The sequence below is a fragment of the Rhinopithecus roxellana genome, chromosome 19, assembly GCF_007565055.1.
Source record: "Rhinopithecus roxellana isolate Shanxi Qingling chromosome 19, ASM756505v1, whole genome shotgun sequence".
Lineage (NCBI taxonomy): Eukaryota > Metazoa > Chordata > Mammalia > Primates > Cercopithecidae > Rhinopithecus > Rhinopithecus roxellana.
In genome coordinates, this window is record NC_044567.1 from 29,136,271 (window position 1) to 29,151,426 (window position 15,156).

Consider the following 15,156-nt stretch of genomic DNA (forward strand, 5'->3'; position numbering starts at 1 on the left):
GTAGTCCCAGCTACTCGGGAGGCTGAGGCAGGAGAGTCATTTGAATCCAGGAGGCCGAGGTTGCAGTGAGCCGAGATCGCGCCACTGCACTCCAGCCTGGTGACAGAGTGAGACTCCACCTCAACAACAACAAAAAGGTGAAAGGTGTTTGATGGGTGAAAATAGAGCTGAACCTAACTTGTAACCATTCAATTTTAACTGGAGGTTGTCACTAAGTAAGAGATGCCCATCGACCTTGTGCACAAAGCTGGTGCTAGTCTATGAACTGTTGATGAAGTCATACTATGAAAGAACATTTCTAATGGTGTACCATCCGTTCTCACACCATCAGCCATCGTGCTCCAGCATGTGAGCAGGGGAATGGTTTTCTGTCCTCTTTGAAGGAACAAATGGTCTGAAATATTGAATAGGAAAAATGCTCAAGGCATACATTCTACTCCCGTGGTCCCCATGCAGTTATCTATTGAAGGCCTCGGATGTGCCAGAGACAATTCATTTGTTGCCATTAGTTCTCCCCACTACCCTCAGAAGTGAGTATACCTTCATTTTACAGATGAGATTTACGTTCAAAACTGTTTAGAAGCTGCTCAAGGTCACATACCCACTAGGTGACAGATCTGAATCCAGAATTCTACTCCTCAACACAGAGTCCCCTTCTCACTACGCCAGAGATGCTGAGTTTCTTGGCCTGGTCTGCAGCCCCACACAGCCGGTTTTGAGCTCCCCAGGTGAATCCACTGGGCTTCATGGGCTGAGAACCACTGCTCTACATCAGCCTTCTTACAGGAATCAGGGGTTTTACGCCCCCTTGCATCACAGGTTCCTTCAGGGAAGTAAAAAAAAAAAAAAAGCGACAAGTCTTCTCTACCGCAAAATAAATGTGTTTATACACAAAAAAGTTGCATACAATTTCAGGTAATTATGGAATTTCTGAAGCTTCTGCATGGATCCTCCAAGGATCATGAACTTGAATTAAGAGCCAAGTCTATAAATCCTTGACACCAATTACTTGGCTGCACATGGGAGTTGGCTGGGATCACTTTAAAAATTCAGATTTCCAGGCCCCATCCACGAACTACTGATTCAGAATCTCTGGATTTATACTCCTAGATGTTGCTGAATTATTTTTTATATATTAGAGAACAAGATAGTCTGTGGACTGGCTTTTGGGAACCACCCCTCTAAATGATGCTCATTCCAGGGATCAGAATTCATCTCAGCCGCTTTTACCTCTGTAGCATTAGGTAAGCTACTTAACTCCCCTTTCAATTTTGTCTTCTGTAAATGGGGATAATAATTGTCCCTACCTCATAGAGCTAATATGGAATAAAATACTCCATCTAAGTGTTTAGCACAGTGTCTGGCACATAACTACCCAATAAATGTTAATTTATTACTAATTATATAGTATTATCATTTTATTATCTAGGTAATAATCTATAAATGGTCTCTTTGCTACTGAGGTGAGAACAGAATACCATTGCTAGCCAACTGTTAATAAAAATACATGAAAGAAAGGAAAAAATTCAAAGTTTATTCAACATTAAGAATAACAGACAGATAAAGGTTTGGACTTAACAGCATAAATACCACCAATATCATGGTGTACAATTAAACTAACCTCATGTCAACTTGTACCTGTTTAACAGATGCAATCTTTGTGGTGTTGCCAAAAGGATAATGGATTATTGTTATGTTTGGTAAGGTGCTTAAAATTAAAGACTTTATGTCGACTTATTCACACGCACGCACACACACACACACACACACACACACACACACACACACTTACACTTGGCCTCCTGCAAAATGTACTGACTTTAGTTGCTATATCCGATTCGGATAAGGCTTTGCTCATTTTTTAAATGACATTAATAATTGCAGAAAAAACCTGGAGGAGACCTTGGCCTTGCCAGTGGGAGTACCTAGAAGCAGAAGGTGATCGCCACCTGGACGGCAGAACACTTAGTCTCAGACACCTGCGGGGTAGAGCCCCCAGTGCTAAATCCAGATCTCCAACTGCCATCACACACAGGCAAGCAGGCCTGGTCCCCTGCCTTGGGATCGCTCTAATTAACTGTGATAAAGATTAAGTTTCCTTAAAGGAAGATTAGGGTAAAATGAGATAAACTACTAGAAAAACCAAAGTATAGCTTTGCATTTCACAGAATGTCTATTGTTTTACCCTGGGACAGTGGGGAGGGTGCCACTGATAATTCTTCTTGCTTCTTCTGAAAACAGACCCTAGACCTTCGAATGTACATTTGGAATTACCGTGAGTTCCCCACCAAACCAGTGGGTTAGAAGGAACCTCTGGGTTATCTAGTACAGGTTCCCACCCACCCCACTGTGGAATCCCATCTGCATTCTCCTCAAACGGTCCTTCTGCTTCGAGGGATGGGTCCATGGAGGCCTGTTGTATTTGAAGACAAAAGGCCTATCACAGTCTTGCCAATAATGTGATATTTGAATGGTTCAAAGTGGCCACTTTCTGAAGAGAAAGAAGTAATGATTTACAGCCCTCCCCTCCACTAACTACCTCCTTAAGGCAGCACCAGCAGAAAGACGGGCTGGTCAATTTTTGCCTTTCTTTGCCAACCCTAGTCAAAAGAAACAACAATGTGACCTCATCATGAGGTCCTAAGAAGCTCCTTCCAAATCATCTCTAGATGATGTCAGTGTGATATGATTTGGATTCACTGTTAATGGCCAAATAATTAATCTCTGAAAGATGCTTAGGATGGAAAGGTGAAAAATGACAAAGGGACTCTCATAATAGCTGCAGTGTGCAGACATGTGTCTGACCCTGGTTGACCCAAATCACTCAGAGTCAAGCCATGGGCCTCCCGCTCCATGGAGCAGATCTGCCTTGTTTGCTAGTTAACTGCCCTGGATGGATAGGCAGCCAATCTAGAGGGAGTGTTCGTGTGTGTGTATCGTGACAATGACTTACATATAAGGCACCTGTACAGACTCCAAACTGTTTAAATATTTAAGACGAGGTAGGTTTCTGAAACCTCTCCTGGCACACAAGAGAATACATTTTATTAGAATCTTTTTATTTTTTTCTGCAGAAAACATTTCAGATGCTCATTTGATATAAACATCTAATTCCAAGAAAGATCAGTGCTCAAATATAGTTTTTTCAGCTACCATTTGATATGGCCATAAATTTGCATGGTTCATGTTGCAATCCTTCCACAATTCTCCACTTAAAGACATCATTTTTCTTTGTTTTTAATGACTATTGCCATCTAACAATTCTACAATTCGCCTCTTTGCCTGTAAAAAGGCCAACTCTATGTCCACTTGTGTCTCATATTGATATCTTTTATTTAGCTCTGCTTAAGATTGCAAAGGTTTTTGATTTTATTATTCACCTGAACAATGTATTGCAACTCCAATTGTACTGCAATTCTGATACACCCCCATCTCCTGCTGTTATCTATAGCTTGTGGCAAAATGAACACCTAGTAGAAATATCCTATTGGTTGGGTTTCCCAAGTCTACGACACTATGAGAGAAGCATTGCTGATGGACTGACAAGAAGACCACCAGATCATTAAAGAATTAGATACTCTGGAGGCAGGAAACTAGAAAATCCCATTAAGAAAGGATATTTTAATCTAGCATAAAATGTTTCTTTGTCGTAACAGCAGAATTTCTTGACATTTTACAACTTAATGAAACAAAAGAACAATCATCTTTAAAGTCAAACATCTATCAAATTATAAACCAAACACATAGCACCGATATCAACCTCATAAGACGTGCGGGCCCGCAGGGTAGAACAGAACTGTCTGGAGCACTGGTAGCAATGTGCCGTTCCAGGAACTCACAATTTCGAAGTGAACATTTTTGTGGCAGATGCTTTTCCTAAAAAACACTGTATCATCCAATAAATATTTGACTAAAATCCATTTTGTGCTTTTGGGTGACGTTAACTGACTTCTTTCTGAGGCCTAATAAGAAACAAGAAAGCTCCTTGTGTATTTTAGAGCAGGATTCGTCATCACGAGCCTCGATACTGTCATAAAATTTTAATTTAAAGCAGAAAACATGCTGATGTGTCAGTGATAGGGCTTAAAATATTAAAGACTTCAAAAACCCCCAAGCGCTTCTTCTCTGTACAACATTGGTGAATATATATCTTTGCTATATAATTTTAAAACACGGAATAGTTTTCCTCTCCTCTTTTCTATATATAATATATGTCTTCCAAAATACATTGTCAGTATTTATATCTGAAAAATACTGTACAAAAAAGAACTTCCTATAATTACTCTGTATAAACATTAAACGATTTAATAATCTCTCCTTTTGGTCTATAGTAAACATTTAAATTGATTGGATTAACCACAGTTTGTGACAACACCATCCCCTTCTGAGATACACCAGTGTCTTTTACATTCATTTTTCAGAAGTCCACTTTATAAGAGCACATACGTTCAAAAGCAAACAGAGAATAAGAAACATAAGCTTCAGAATCATTAATTTATGAGGCATTCAAAAAGGACACCACTGGGAAAAAGGGCCTTAGAAACATCAACTTATTAACTTAATCAACTGATTTTCTTTTTAAAAACAGCAAAGTATAATTCACAAAAATATATATATTACCAAAAAATGGGAAAACTGAATCTTAAGTAACTGTTTTGAATATCAAGAGGGATATGGAAAAAGTTAACTAGAAAAGTGGGGGGCGAGGCAGCGTGTCAGGGAAGGGAAACAACGAAACCGAACACATCAATGTCAAAGGCTAATCCAAGACGCAGTTTTTGGCTCGTGTACTGATAAATTAAGCCCTCATCCTTAGACCTCCCATTTCCCTCTGCTTCCTTGTCCTAGGGAATAGTCTGGCCATGCTCAAATGCATTCCTTTACTTTTTGTTTTTTAAAAGACAGTGAAATTCTTAGGTAGGGAAAATATCCTACGTCCACTAGTAATACTCAGGCAGCATGCTCTAGCGTACAATAGGATTATTGCTTTAGGTACAGACAGTGCAAAAACACACTCTGTGTTCTATTAATAGTACTCTTACTTATCTGGGGTTGGTAGAATTAAAAGGAAACTTAGTAGATAGCAGTAAGTAAATATGGGATCTAATAAATCTAAACAGCACTTTAATTTGAAGACGATTATCACCAAAACTGAAAGTAAGAGGAAAGCAACCTGTGAAGGACTAGAGCTGTGGTGTAGTGCTAAGTTATTGTGTGCACCTCATTAGCATGGGAACTTACGGACTAAACAGAAACAAGAGCTTGTACTCTTAAAAAAACTGAGATCTGCTATTTCACCAGGGCCCTTTTTAGTGAATCCAAGCAGAGAGTCCTGGAAGAGTAGGTAAGCTCGAACACGAAGCAACGCTGAACAGGCAGGAGTGAAGGAGGGAGGGGATGGGAGACCCGCGAGAGGGCTCCTCGGTCTAGTAAAAACATGGCATCTTTCTTCGTTGGAACTAAAAGACGATGAGAGGGCTATCTTAAAATGGCAAGAGCAAAGGAACACGCACACGCACATACCGCTGACCACACGCATAAGCACAAGCACATATACACGCACACACACACACAGATGCACACCAAAATGGGAGCCAGTTGTGTTTATGCCTCTGGTAAAGTGCTGATGTCAGAAAGGTTGGTTTGGGTGTGGTGCTATCAGACAGGAAACAAACTGTCCATCTATTCCAAAGCCAGCCTGCAAAAATGCCATCCTACAGGGGCCCGTGCCTGGCCTCATACTTGGCAAGTATGTTTTTGCATTTGCCCAGCTCCTTCCTCAAGTCAGCCACCTCCTGGCGGAGGGCCGAGTTCTCCTTCTCCAGGAACGAGGCCCGGATGGCGATCTGGTTCTCCTTTAGCCTCCGGGCGTCTCGGGAGCGCTTGGCCGCCATGTTGTTCTTTCTGCGCCTTGCCCAGTACTTGTCATCCTGCTCATTAGTTACAGAAGGGAAAAAAAAAAAGATATTAGATTTCAGCAAAGTCCAGTGCCAGCCAGGACACGGGCAGGCTCCAGGACTGTGCAGAGGTGCCAACCCGGGTTTCTTAGCTTGTGTCTCCTTCCTTGACAGTTTCTGCATGCCTGAGGGCGTGGCCCATGAGCCACACTTCCTTCCTGGAGCAAGGACCCACCAATCTGTCCCAACAGGCTCCTACTCTTTGCCCAGCAGAGGTGTGCTCAATGAAGCAGAGATCAGAAGCTGAATGGAAAGCAGGTGGCTCACCTCACCCTTAAATGACATTCCAACTTTCTTTACTCTCCCTGCTTAACATTTTATTTTAAGAACCCTTTTCCTCCATGGGCACTTATATGCTTTCTTGGCTATGAGTTGGCGCAAAAATTTTAGAAGGCAATTTGGCAATATCTATCAACTATTTAAATGCATATACTATTGATCTAGCAACTCCACCTCCAGGATTTTGTCCTGTAGCAATCTTCATACATGTACATATACACACAACCATGAACTGTTCACTGCAGCATTATGTGCAGTAGAAAAAATGAGGAAAAACTATGCATAGGAGATTTAATAACTATGTTATGATGCAGTCATACAAAGGAATACTTGGCAGGTGTTACAAACAGTGACCCACCTGCACCAGAAAGATGCTCATGATATGCCACTATGTGACTATGTGGGTGGAAACAATGGCAGTTTACACACAAATATGTATGGTCTCATCCCAGTCTGATTAAAAATCATGTAACATATTCATAGAAAGAGGCGCAGAATGATTTATACTAATCTATAAAAGCAGGGCCTCTAGAAGGGGGATTCGCAGTAGCAAAGGAAAGAGGTAAGACTTTCTACCTTTTATATTATTCTGAACCATTACGATATCATATAATGGATACATACACTTTGGTAATTAAAAATAGAAATTAAAAAAAAGCGTTCCACCTGCCACTCATCAATGTACTCATATTTGTGGCCAGCATTTACATTATTTACTCTAATTTCCTGTTTAACTGTGCTCTGGGCCTTTTTAGCCTGAGTAATATTTTACTGTGGTCCGTGTAAAAACAATCCCTCCTTCCCTGCCCTCCACCCCCGCTGCTGCCTCCCTGACAGAAAGGTAAAACTTCTTAAGAAGACTAAGAAACAGGGATCTTCTTTTAGATCTTCCCAATTCATTGATGGTGCCACCTGGTGAATTTTGCAACTCCCCTTTTTCAACAATTTGCAACAGCAAATCCCTCAGTCCTAGCAATTCTACTACCTGCATTTACATGACACCCAGAATAAGTGGATCAGGCCAGTGCTTGCCCCCTCAGAATTCCAAGGGGCAGCTGGCATTGGAGGAGGTCACACGGGTTGGGGCCAAGGCTGCAAGGAAAGTCTAAGGTCAGCGGTCCACCCCCAAAACTGCCCATTACCCTCAACAGGCATTTGCCCTGCACAAATACAGAAAGTGTGGGATAGGAACTGTGTAGACACCTCCTATCTGCCATCCACAAACCAGTACTATCATCTTAAATAAAGCACCCCCAGCTTTTTATACACTTCATAACTATATGTAACAGGGTTAACAAAAACAATTTTCATAATAGATGATACCAGAATTCTTCTGGGTAGGAGGGAGGAGGCTGCTCTTTGAAGAATACCTGGGCAAGCAAGCTAGGGCAGGTGTGCAATGGCTGTTGGCCATATTTGTTGTCTGTGCTTCTGAAAGCGAGCAGGGGAGCTGGAGGCAGGGGAGAGGCTGGGAGGGGCCAGGAGAGTCCATGACATCATGGTGGTGAGGGGGCCCAAAGGCATATTAACAACAGTGGTGAAGCCTCCAGTTCTGATGGAAGTTATTTGTGTTTTGATGGAAGCCTGGGTTCCACTCCCTTCACAGTATCAGTAAATCTATACCCAACAATGTGCCTGGGAGTGTGGTTTCCAAGAGCATTCAAAAGAGGACTTGATTTAGGATGTATCAGAGTCTGCACACAGGGGAACAGCAGCCCAGGAAGCGAAGGAGTACATAAGAACGAGCCCCGGGAACACTGTAGAAACTGCATGTATGTGATGGGGGAGGAATGAGGAGGTCACACCATAGGCCACAGGCTTGGTGTGGTCTAAGACAATTCTGACCAGGTCTTAAAGCCCAGGGAGTCACCAGCTGACTTCAGGGTAACAACCAACTTCTAACTTATTAGAGCTCTTCTCACTTCTGAAGTGCTTTGTTTCCCAGCCTCACCTGTCCACACATGCAGATGAGCCAGCCAAGGTGTGGAATGCAAAACAAACCTTTCAGGTGGGAGGGAGGGGAGCTGGGAACCGGGTGAAGAAGAGGATACAGAAGGTAGGAATGACAAAAGGAGTGTCCTGGACTAGAAAAACCAGCTCGCCTCCCTTTGTTATCGCAGAATGGTTGTGGGCAGGGGGAAGCGGGATTTTGAGCGGGGCTGATAAACTAAACTTGGCACTTCATCCTCTGCCCCCTTTCCCTCTCTCTCCCAGGTGCTGATGCCATCTGGCTACCCGGTCACCTCCATGCAACAAGGGACCCACTTAGCCCTGCCCCAGCCAACAGGTCAACACTCCCTGTTTCTCACCAGTCTAGAAGTTCCATGAAAGCAGGAACAGTATCAGTATTGGCTCACCTCAGTATTCCCAGCCCCTGATACCGGGTTAGAGGATTGGCACACACTAGCATTTGGAAAATATTCATCAAGTGAATGAATGGACCCTTAAAAGCATCAAGAAATCCAGGTGATTAAATGGATTTTCAGCTAGGTACCCCAGCATGTCAACCTCAATTCTCCCTTCATTCTCCAGGGCATGCATGCTAACCCTAATGACTGGCTCAAGAGAGGAAGTTCAGGCTGCTGCAGGGAAGATCATTTTGGGGGGGGGGGGGCATTTCATTAAATTGGTTTCCTTGTCCAATGCTGGAGGCCAGAAACACCTTCTCCCCCACCTACCCTTAGCTCAGACCTTTCTGCCAGAAGGAGAAACATGTTACAGCTCTGCTTCCTGCTTTATATTAGCTCATGGTCTTTAGCCTGAGACTTCATCCACAACTAAAAAATATCCAAGGACACCAGGCAGGACAATGTGCCAGCCCATTCCCCCGCTGCTATGTGAAAAGGTCAGGCCTGACCATGACAGCAGCAATATGTGTAATTCTAGCACAGACAGTTTTTGCCTGGCCTCTTTGTTGCCAAGGTTACCTGGGTTATTAACTAATCTTGCTCTTTGGTGAATGTGGAGACTTTGTGAAGGTCTAGCTGGAAGTTCTATCTATCACTCATAGTAGCATCCTTTCAAACTACCCTCCATTCAAGAGGAAATCTGTGTTGAACAGGATCCCTGGCTTTAGTTTAAGATACGAGGCTTTAAAATACACAAAAAATTGGATCACTAAGAAGACAAGACTAGGAAAGGCATCTCATTGAAATAAGGTTCCTAACTGCCCAAGACCTGAGCCCATGGTGACCCTTTCTTACCCCATCTCGGTCTAACCATCAATGTCCTGACTAGTTTAGATTTTCTGGTGTTTTTACCATGTGATTTCCTTTTTTGCTTCTCAGGGTGACAGCCACTGATTTGTCACCCACAGGCCCCTGTTATAGCCCTTGTCAGGGCCAACATGCTGCTGTGACCTTTTGTGAAGCTAGATAACCTGGGAGCCAGGCTAAGCCTTCCTCTAACAGGTAGTGATCTGCTGACCTCAGCTTTCCATTTTCTGCATTTTCTCAACTGCAAGGTGATAACTTTGGACAAATGAATCTCTAAGGTCCCCTTCAGCCTGACGTTTTCCTATTCTGCATCAATTAAGGTAATCTCAGGAATGTGGATGACAGCAGTGATTTAAATTTGCCAGGTACTTCTGCTTCCAGCATTTTTTCTAGATATGTAAAGCACGAACAACTGGTCTAAGCCAGTTCAGACGATGTCTCAAATTCCTATTTCCCAGCCTAGGAGTGTCTCTACACAGGAACCATAGTTAGCTTTGAGAGATGGGGGGCAGACAGTAAAAAAGGGCTAATTATGTCTGGTTCCAAGGCCTTGACTATGTAATACTCATATCTCTAGTACCCATATGATTAGAAAGAAGCATGAAAGTTCTAAGCAATGGTTAATAAGAAATGGTTCTATTTTGGCATTAGCAGACATGGCATGATTTTGGAAAGAATTTTCATCCTAAGGTATCATTAAGTGTGTCTGGTTAATTTTCTATTAAGCTGCATTTGACTTCCAAGGTAAAATCTATTTCCCTTTATAACTAATGTGTCCCTTCAACACTTCAGAGAAAACCTACTCAGAATTAACCTAGCAGTGAGATATTCAAGTGATCATTACTTAAGATACAAAGTGAACAGTACATACAAATGGTGTCAGGGAACTACCAGTTTCCTTCACAAAATCCCACCCTGGTCATCCAAGGTTGGCAATATGGAGGAAGGACCTGTCTCTGGCTGTTACTCCCCGCAGCCTACAGGGAAACGGCAGCAGCAAATTATCACAAATTCCCTAAAAGGAAGGTAAGCCTTCGAGGGCGATGAGGTTCCAATGCCCTTCTCAAATGATTTCCTTTCTCTTTCCAACCTTGAAAGATTTGGGGTTTGATTGTATTAGACTTTAATGGGTTTGCATGCAGATAAGAGCACATTTGCTTCCTTTGTGGGCTTAAAATCACTCCATTGTGGACTTTAAATCCATTTTACCGCTTCTCCTTGTTTCTGTTCAGCATCAAGACATAAAAGTGTATTTCAAAACACACCCAGACAGGAAACAACTTGCCTAGAAGTCACATGCCAAGAAACAGGAAAAGAAATCAGAAATCCTTCATACACTAGCTTCTGGGATCTTCCTGGGGTCACCCTTTTAATTTGTCTGCAGATACCACTCTCCATTTGCCCAAGGACTGATTACCAGTTCCAATTTACCTTCAGGTCATCAGGGATGAAGACTTTGCGAGCTTTCTTGATCATGGGCTGCGGCTTCAGTTCTTCCTCAGAGAACTTGCGTTTGCGAGGGTCAAACATTTCCTGGCCAGGGATACTGGAGAGGGCAAGATCGGCTGGGTCTGGTTCATAACCCACGGGGACCTGGATGGTGTCAGGATCAATGGGACTCGGTGTATTGCGGTTTGCTGGCAACAGCTGACCTGGAACAACACAGGAGTTTTAATTCATGAACACCCTAGAGAGACCCAGTAGGCAGCTACTTAATGATGGTCTGAGATGAGTGGTAAGAGTCTTCAGCTCACTTATATATGATCCTAACATGATTTATCTTACTCATCCTCACTGCATTTCTGAGAACACAGCAGGTTGTGACTCATGTCACATCAGGCAAAACAGAAACCCACATACACATGTTCAAAAACTAGAGAGGGAGAAGCCCAATTTAAAGATACACGTTCATTCTTTCCTATCACACATTTGCCAGGCACTCTGCAAGATGTAATGAACAGAACTATGTATTTTTCACCTTAAAGGTGTTTTCCAGGTGAGTCAGGGAGATAGACCAATAGTCTGTTAGGGGAGAGTGTAGATGTTGGGATGGAAGTAAATCTCATGTGCTTCCACAGTGTGAGGAAATGGTACGTAACACAAAGGAGGTTAGGGAGCATTTCCTAGAGATGACACTTGGTACAGCTGCATCTTGAGTCAAAGAGTAATTAGTCAAAAAAAAGGTATTCTAGGCTCCAAGACAAGACAGAGGTTTGCATTTTTGCAGAACCACATAAAGTCTTGGGTAGCTGTCACATTGAATCAGAAGAAAACATGGAGTAGGGAGAGGTGTGAGCACAAGAGACGTGGCCAAGAAGGTGGGCAGCGGGGATATAATTTTTAAAAATCCAAATGTCACTGAGGGATGCTGAGCAATGAAGTGACAAACAGCTGATGTTTGGAAGGAAGACTCAGGCAGCATGATGAACGGATTGCATGGGGCACGGCTGCGGACTGATCAGATACAAGGCTGTTGTGATAAACAGTGTACATATTAACAGTAGCAATGGAGATAGTGAGAAGGGGATTAGTTCAAAAAATATTTAACAAATTAGAAAGAACATAATAGAGACAATCTAACTTCCACTTGAGGGTCCTATAGGCAAGACCACTGAAATGCACAAACATCCACAGAACAATGGGTTTCTTGTGTTTCTCAATGTGTCTTACTGGTGAAAGTGAACTTCATACTAGACCCAAATGTTTATGCTGGGAGCTCTGAATTTTAACTTCTAGTTTTCATCTGAATTTTACAATCGCTCCTCTCATGCCCCATGAATAAATGAGAGGATGTAGTTCAGCTGTGTTTGGCGCATCTCCTCCTCTTCCTCACTGCCAATGGTAGGTCAATGTGTGAAGTATTCTTTAGGTTTCATTAAAACCTACCCCAGGTCGAAGCATGAAGCCACTGGCTTGCATTCTAGCAAAACTGTGAAACCGTGCTCATCTGCCTTCTGGAAAGGCCTGGTGGGGAGTTTGCAAAATGAATGCTCTGGGTGACCTTCTAGGTCTCCATTCTGCTTTGCGCTCTCTTTGTATCCTGCTTGCCAAAGAGGAAGAGATGGGCCCTGAGGCGCTGGCAGAGGATGGAGATTTCTCATTAGCCAATCTGTCGCTCAGCTCCAGCTTCTAGAGACTGCTGAGTTCTGTACTGGATGGTGTCAAGCTAGATTTGATCTTGTGCCTCTTGAGATTACCTCAGAAAATGAACCACATGTGATTCAAATGGGGATTGTATTTTCCCTTTAGAAACTCTTTGAACTTAATAACAAAGCTACCCAGTGCCATCACTGCAACGTCCCCACCTCCCCATACTTACACAGGCATATGCGCCCATCTCCTATCATCATGAAACACCTCTTAATACTTCCCAAATCTAATTGCTCCAAGATCCTCCTTAGTACTCCAATATTGTTTATTATGCTGTATCAAAATGTTCTCCTTTATTGCTTTCTAAATGTTCTTAAGCTGTACACACACACACACACACACACACCCCTCCTCTACCATACCACATGGTCTTTTACATTTTATTCATGTATCCCCACCTGACTCCTCACCATGACACATACTTCAGAGTTCAGCTTCTACAAAGAGTACTCCTCATTTAATGGTGGCCTCTGAGGTGCTGGACTCTGACATTCATTCGTGGACATTCTAACAATAACACTTCCCATTCAGGTGGAACCTTTCTTGGCATTCTTTCTCTCTAGGATTTTTCTCCAATGGAAGTAGGTCAGCCCTACTTGCAGAGTGGAGGAAACCTAACTGGACCACAGACAAGGTACGTGGCTTCCCCAGTATCAAACAGCAAATGGCAAAGAACCTGAGAAACAAAACCAGGTCCCGTTTCTCCCCAGAGATACCTTAGTGCCATCTTATTTATTTATATTTTCTGCTGAATTAACTCTGCTAAACTCATCTTTTCCTTTCATTTCAAAATGTCAATAGCATCACGAGTAAGGGGTATTTTTTTCCTGTCTCCTGTGGGATTTTCAAAATTTTAGTATAAGAATTGTCAATATAAGAATGCATGATTAATTTTTTAAATGATCAAAGATGTTCACTGCGAAATGTCAACAAATACAGAAATGCGTCAAGAAAGTGAAAGTCCTGGTTCTTGCTACTCTCCTCTTCCCTCCAGTCCCACTCACTGTCTTTCCAGAGGTGATCACTCTTAACATCTTGATGTGAACCTCTTATATGTTGGTTTTTACACATAAGTGATTTAACCCAAATGGTATTACACTACCCACATATCTTGTTACTTTTTAAATCTATCAATATACCATGTGCAATTTCCAATGTTAGTACAAATAAAACTACTTTTTAAACGGTCAAGAGTATCCCATAGTTTGGATATATAACAATGTATAATTCCTCAACTGATGGATTTTTAGGTATATATTTTTGTAGAAGTGATTTCTAGAAGTGAGACTGCTCACACGAAAGGCATGTGCATTTTTTATTTTTAAACATACTGCCAGGATGGCTATTAAAAAGTCAAAAAAATAACAGATGTTGGTGAGGTTGCAGAGAAAAGGGAACATTCTTATACTGTTGGTGGGAATATAAATTAGTTCAGCCCCTGTGGAAAGCAGTTTGGAGAGTTCTCAAAGAACTAAAAATAGAATTACCACTTGGCCCAGCAATCCCATTACTGGGTTTACACCCAAAGGAACATAAATCCTTCGACCAAAAAGACACCTGCATTCGCATGTTCATCGCAGTGCTATTCACAATAGCAGAGACACGGAATCAACCTAGGTGCCATCTACAGTGGGTTGGATAAAGAAAATGTGATACATCTACACCATGGAATACTATGTATCCGTTAAAAAGAATCAAATCATGTCCCTTGCAGCAACACAGATGCAGCTGGAGGCCGTCATCCTAAATGAATTAACACAGAAAACCAAATACTGCATGCTTTCACTTGTAAGTAGGAGCTAAACATTGGGTACACACAGACATAATGCTGGGAACAATAGACACTGAGGGCTCTAAAAAGGTGGAGGGAGTGGGGCAAGGTTGGAAAATGATCTATTAGGTACTATGTTCACTATCTGCATGGAGGGTTCAATCAAAGCCCAAATCTCAGCATCACATAGTATATTCATGTAACAAACCTGCACATGTACCCACTGAATCTAAAATTTAAAAAAAAAATACATTTTAAAAACCTACTGCCAAACTGTCCTCCAAAAAATGTCATATTTACACTTGCACCACCATTTGTAAGAGTGCACATGTCCCACAATATGACTTTTTAAATGTTGCCAATATGATATGCACAACTATTACTATTGTTTTGTTGAGACAGAGTCTCGCTCTGTCACCCAGGCTGGAGTGTAGTGGCGCAACCTTGGCTCACTGCAACCTCTGCCTCCTCGGTTCAAACGTCAGCCTCCCGAGTAGCTGGGTCTACAGGCGCCCAGCACCACGCTCAGCTAGTTTTTTTTGTATTTTAAGTAGAGACTAAAATTGTTTTGCATTTTTTAGTAGAGGCTATTTTTAGGAGAGGGTTTCACCATGTTGGCCAGGCTGGTCTTACTATTGTTTTAATTTCCATTTCCCTGGTTACTGGCGACACTGAACATCTCGCATGTTTATTGGTTATTTGTTCTTTTCAGAAAATTTTCTAAGGTATTTTTATACATATACTCTTCTAGGTGAGTTTCAGAATACATTGGTTAAGTTATATT

General features: G+C 42.2%; 1 protein-coding gene across 2 annotated transcripts in view; it reads right to left on the bottom strand.

Moving 5' to 3' along the window:
• Positions 1–1,513: 1,513 nt before the first annotated feature.
• HLF (HLF transcription factor, PAR bZIP family member) overlaps positions 1,514–15,156 on the bottom strand; it is a 60,068-nt gene continuing 46,425 nt past the window's right edge. For both annotated transcript variants that reach the window (XM_010357431.2, XM_030923952.1), the window contains exons 3-4: positions 10,883–11,103; positions 1,514–5,930 (exon numbers count right to left, since the gene is read on the bottom strand). In XM_010357431.2, coding sequence (XP_010355733.1) covers positions 5,715–5,930; positions 10,883–11,103 — 437 coding nt within the window. In that variant the 3' untranslated portion in view covers positions 1,514–5,714. The remainder of the gene's footprint in view (positions 5,931–10,882; positions 11,104–15,156) is intronic.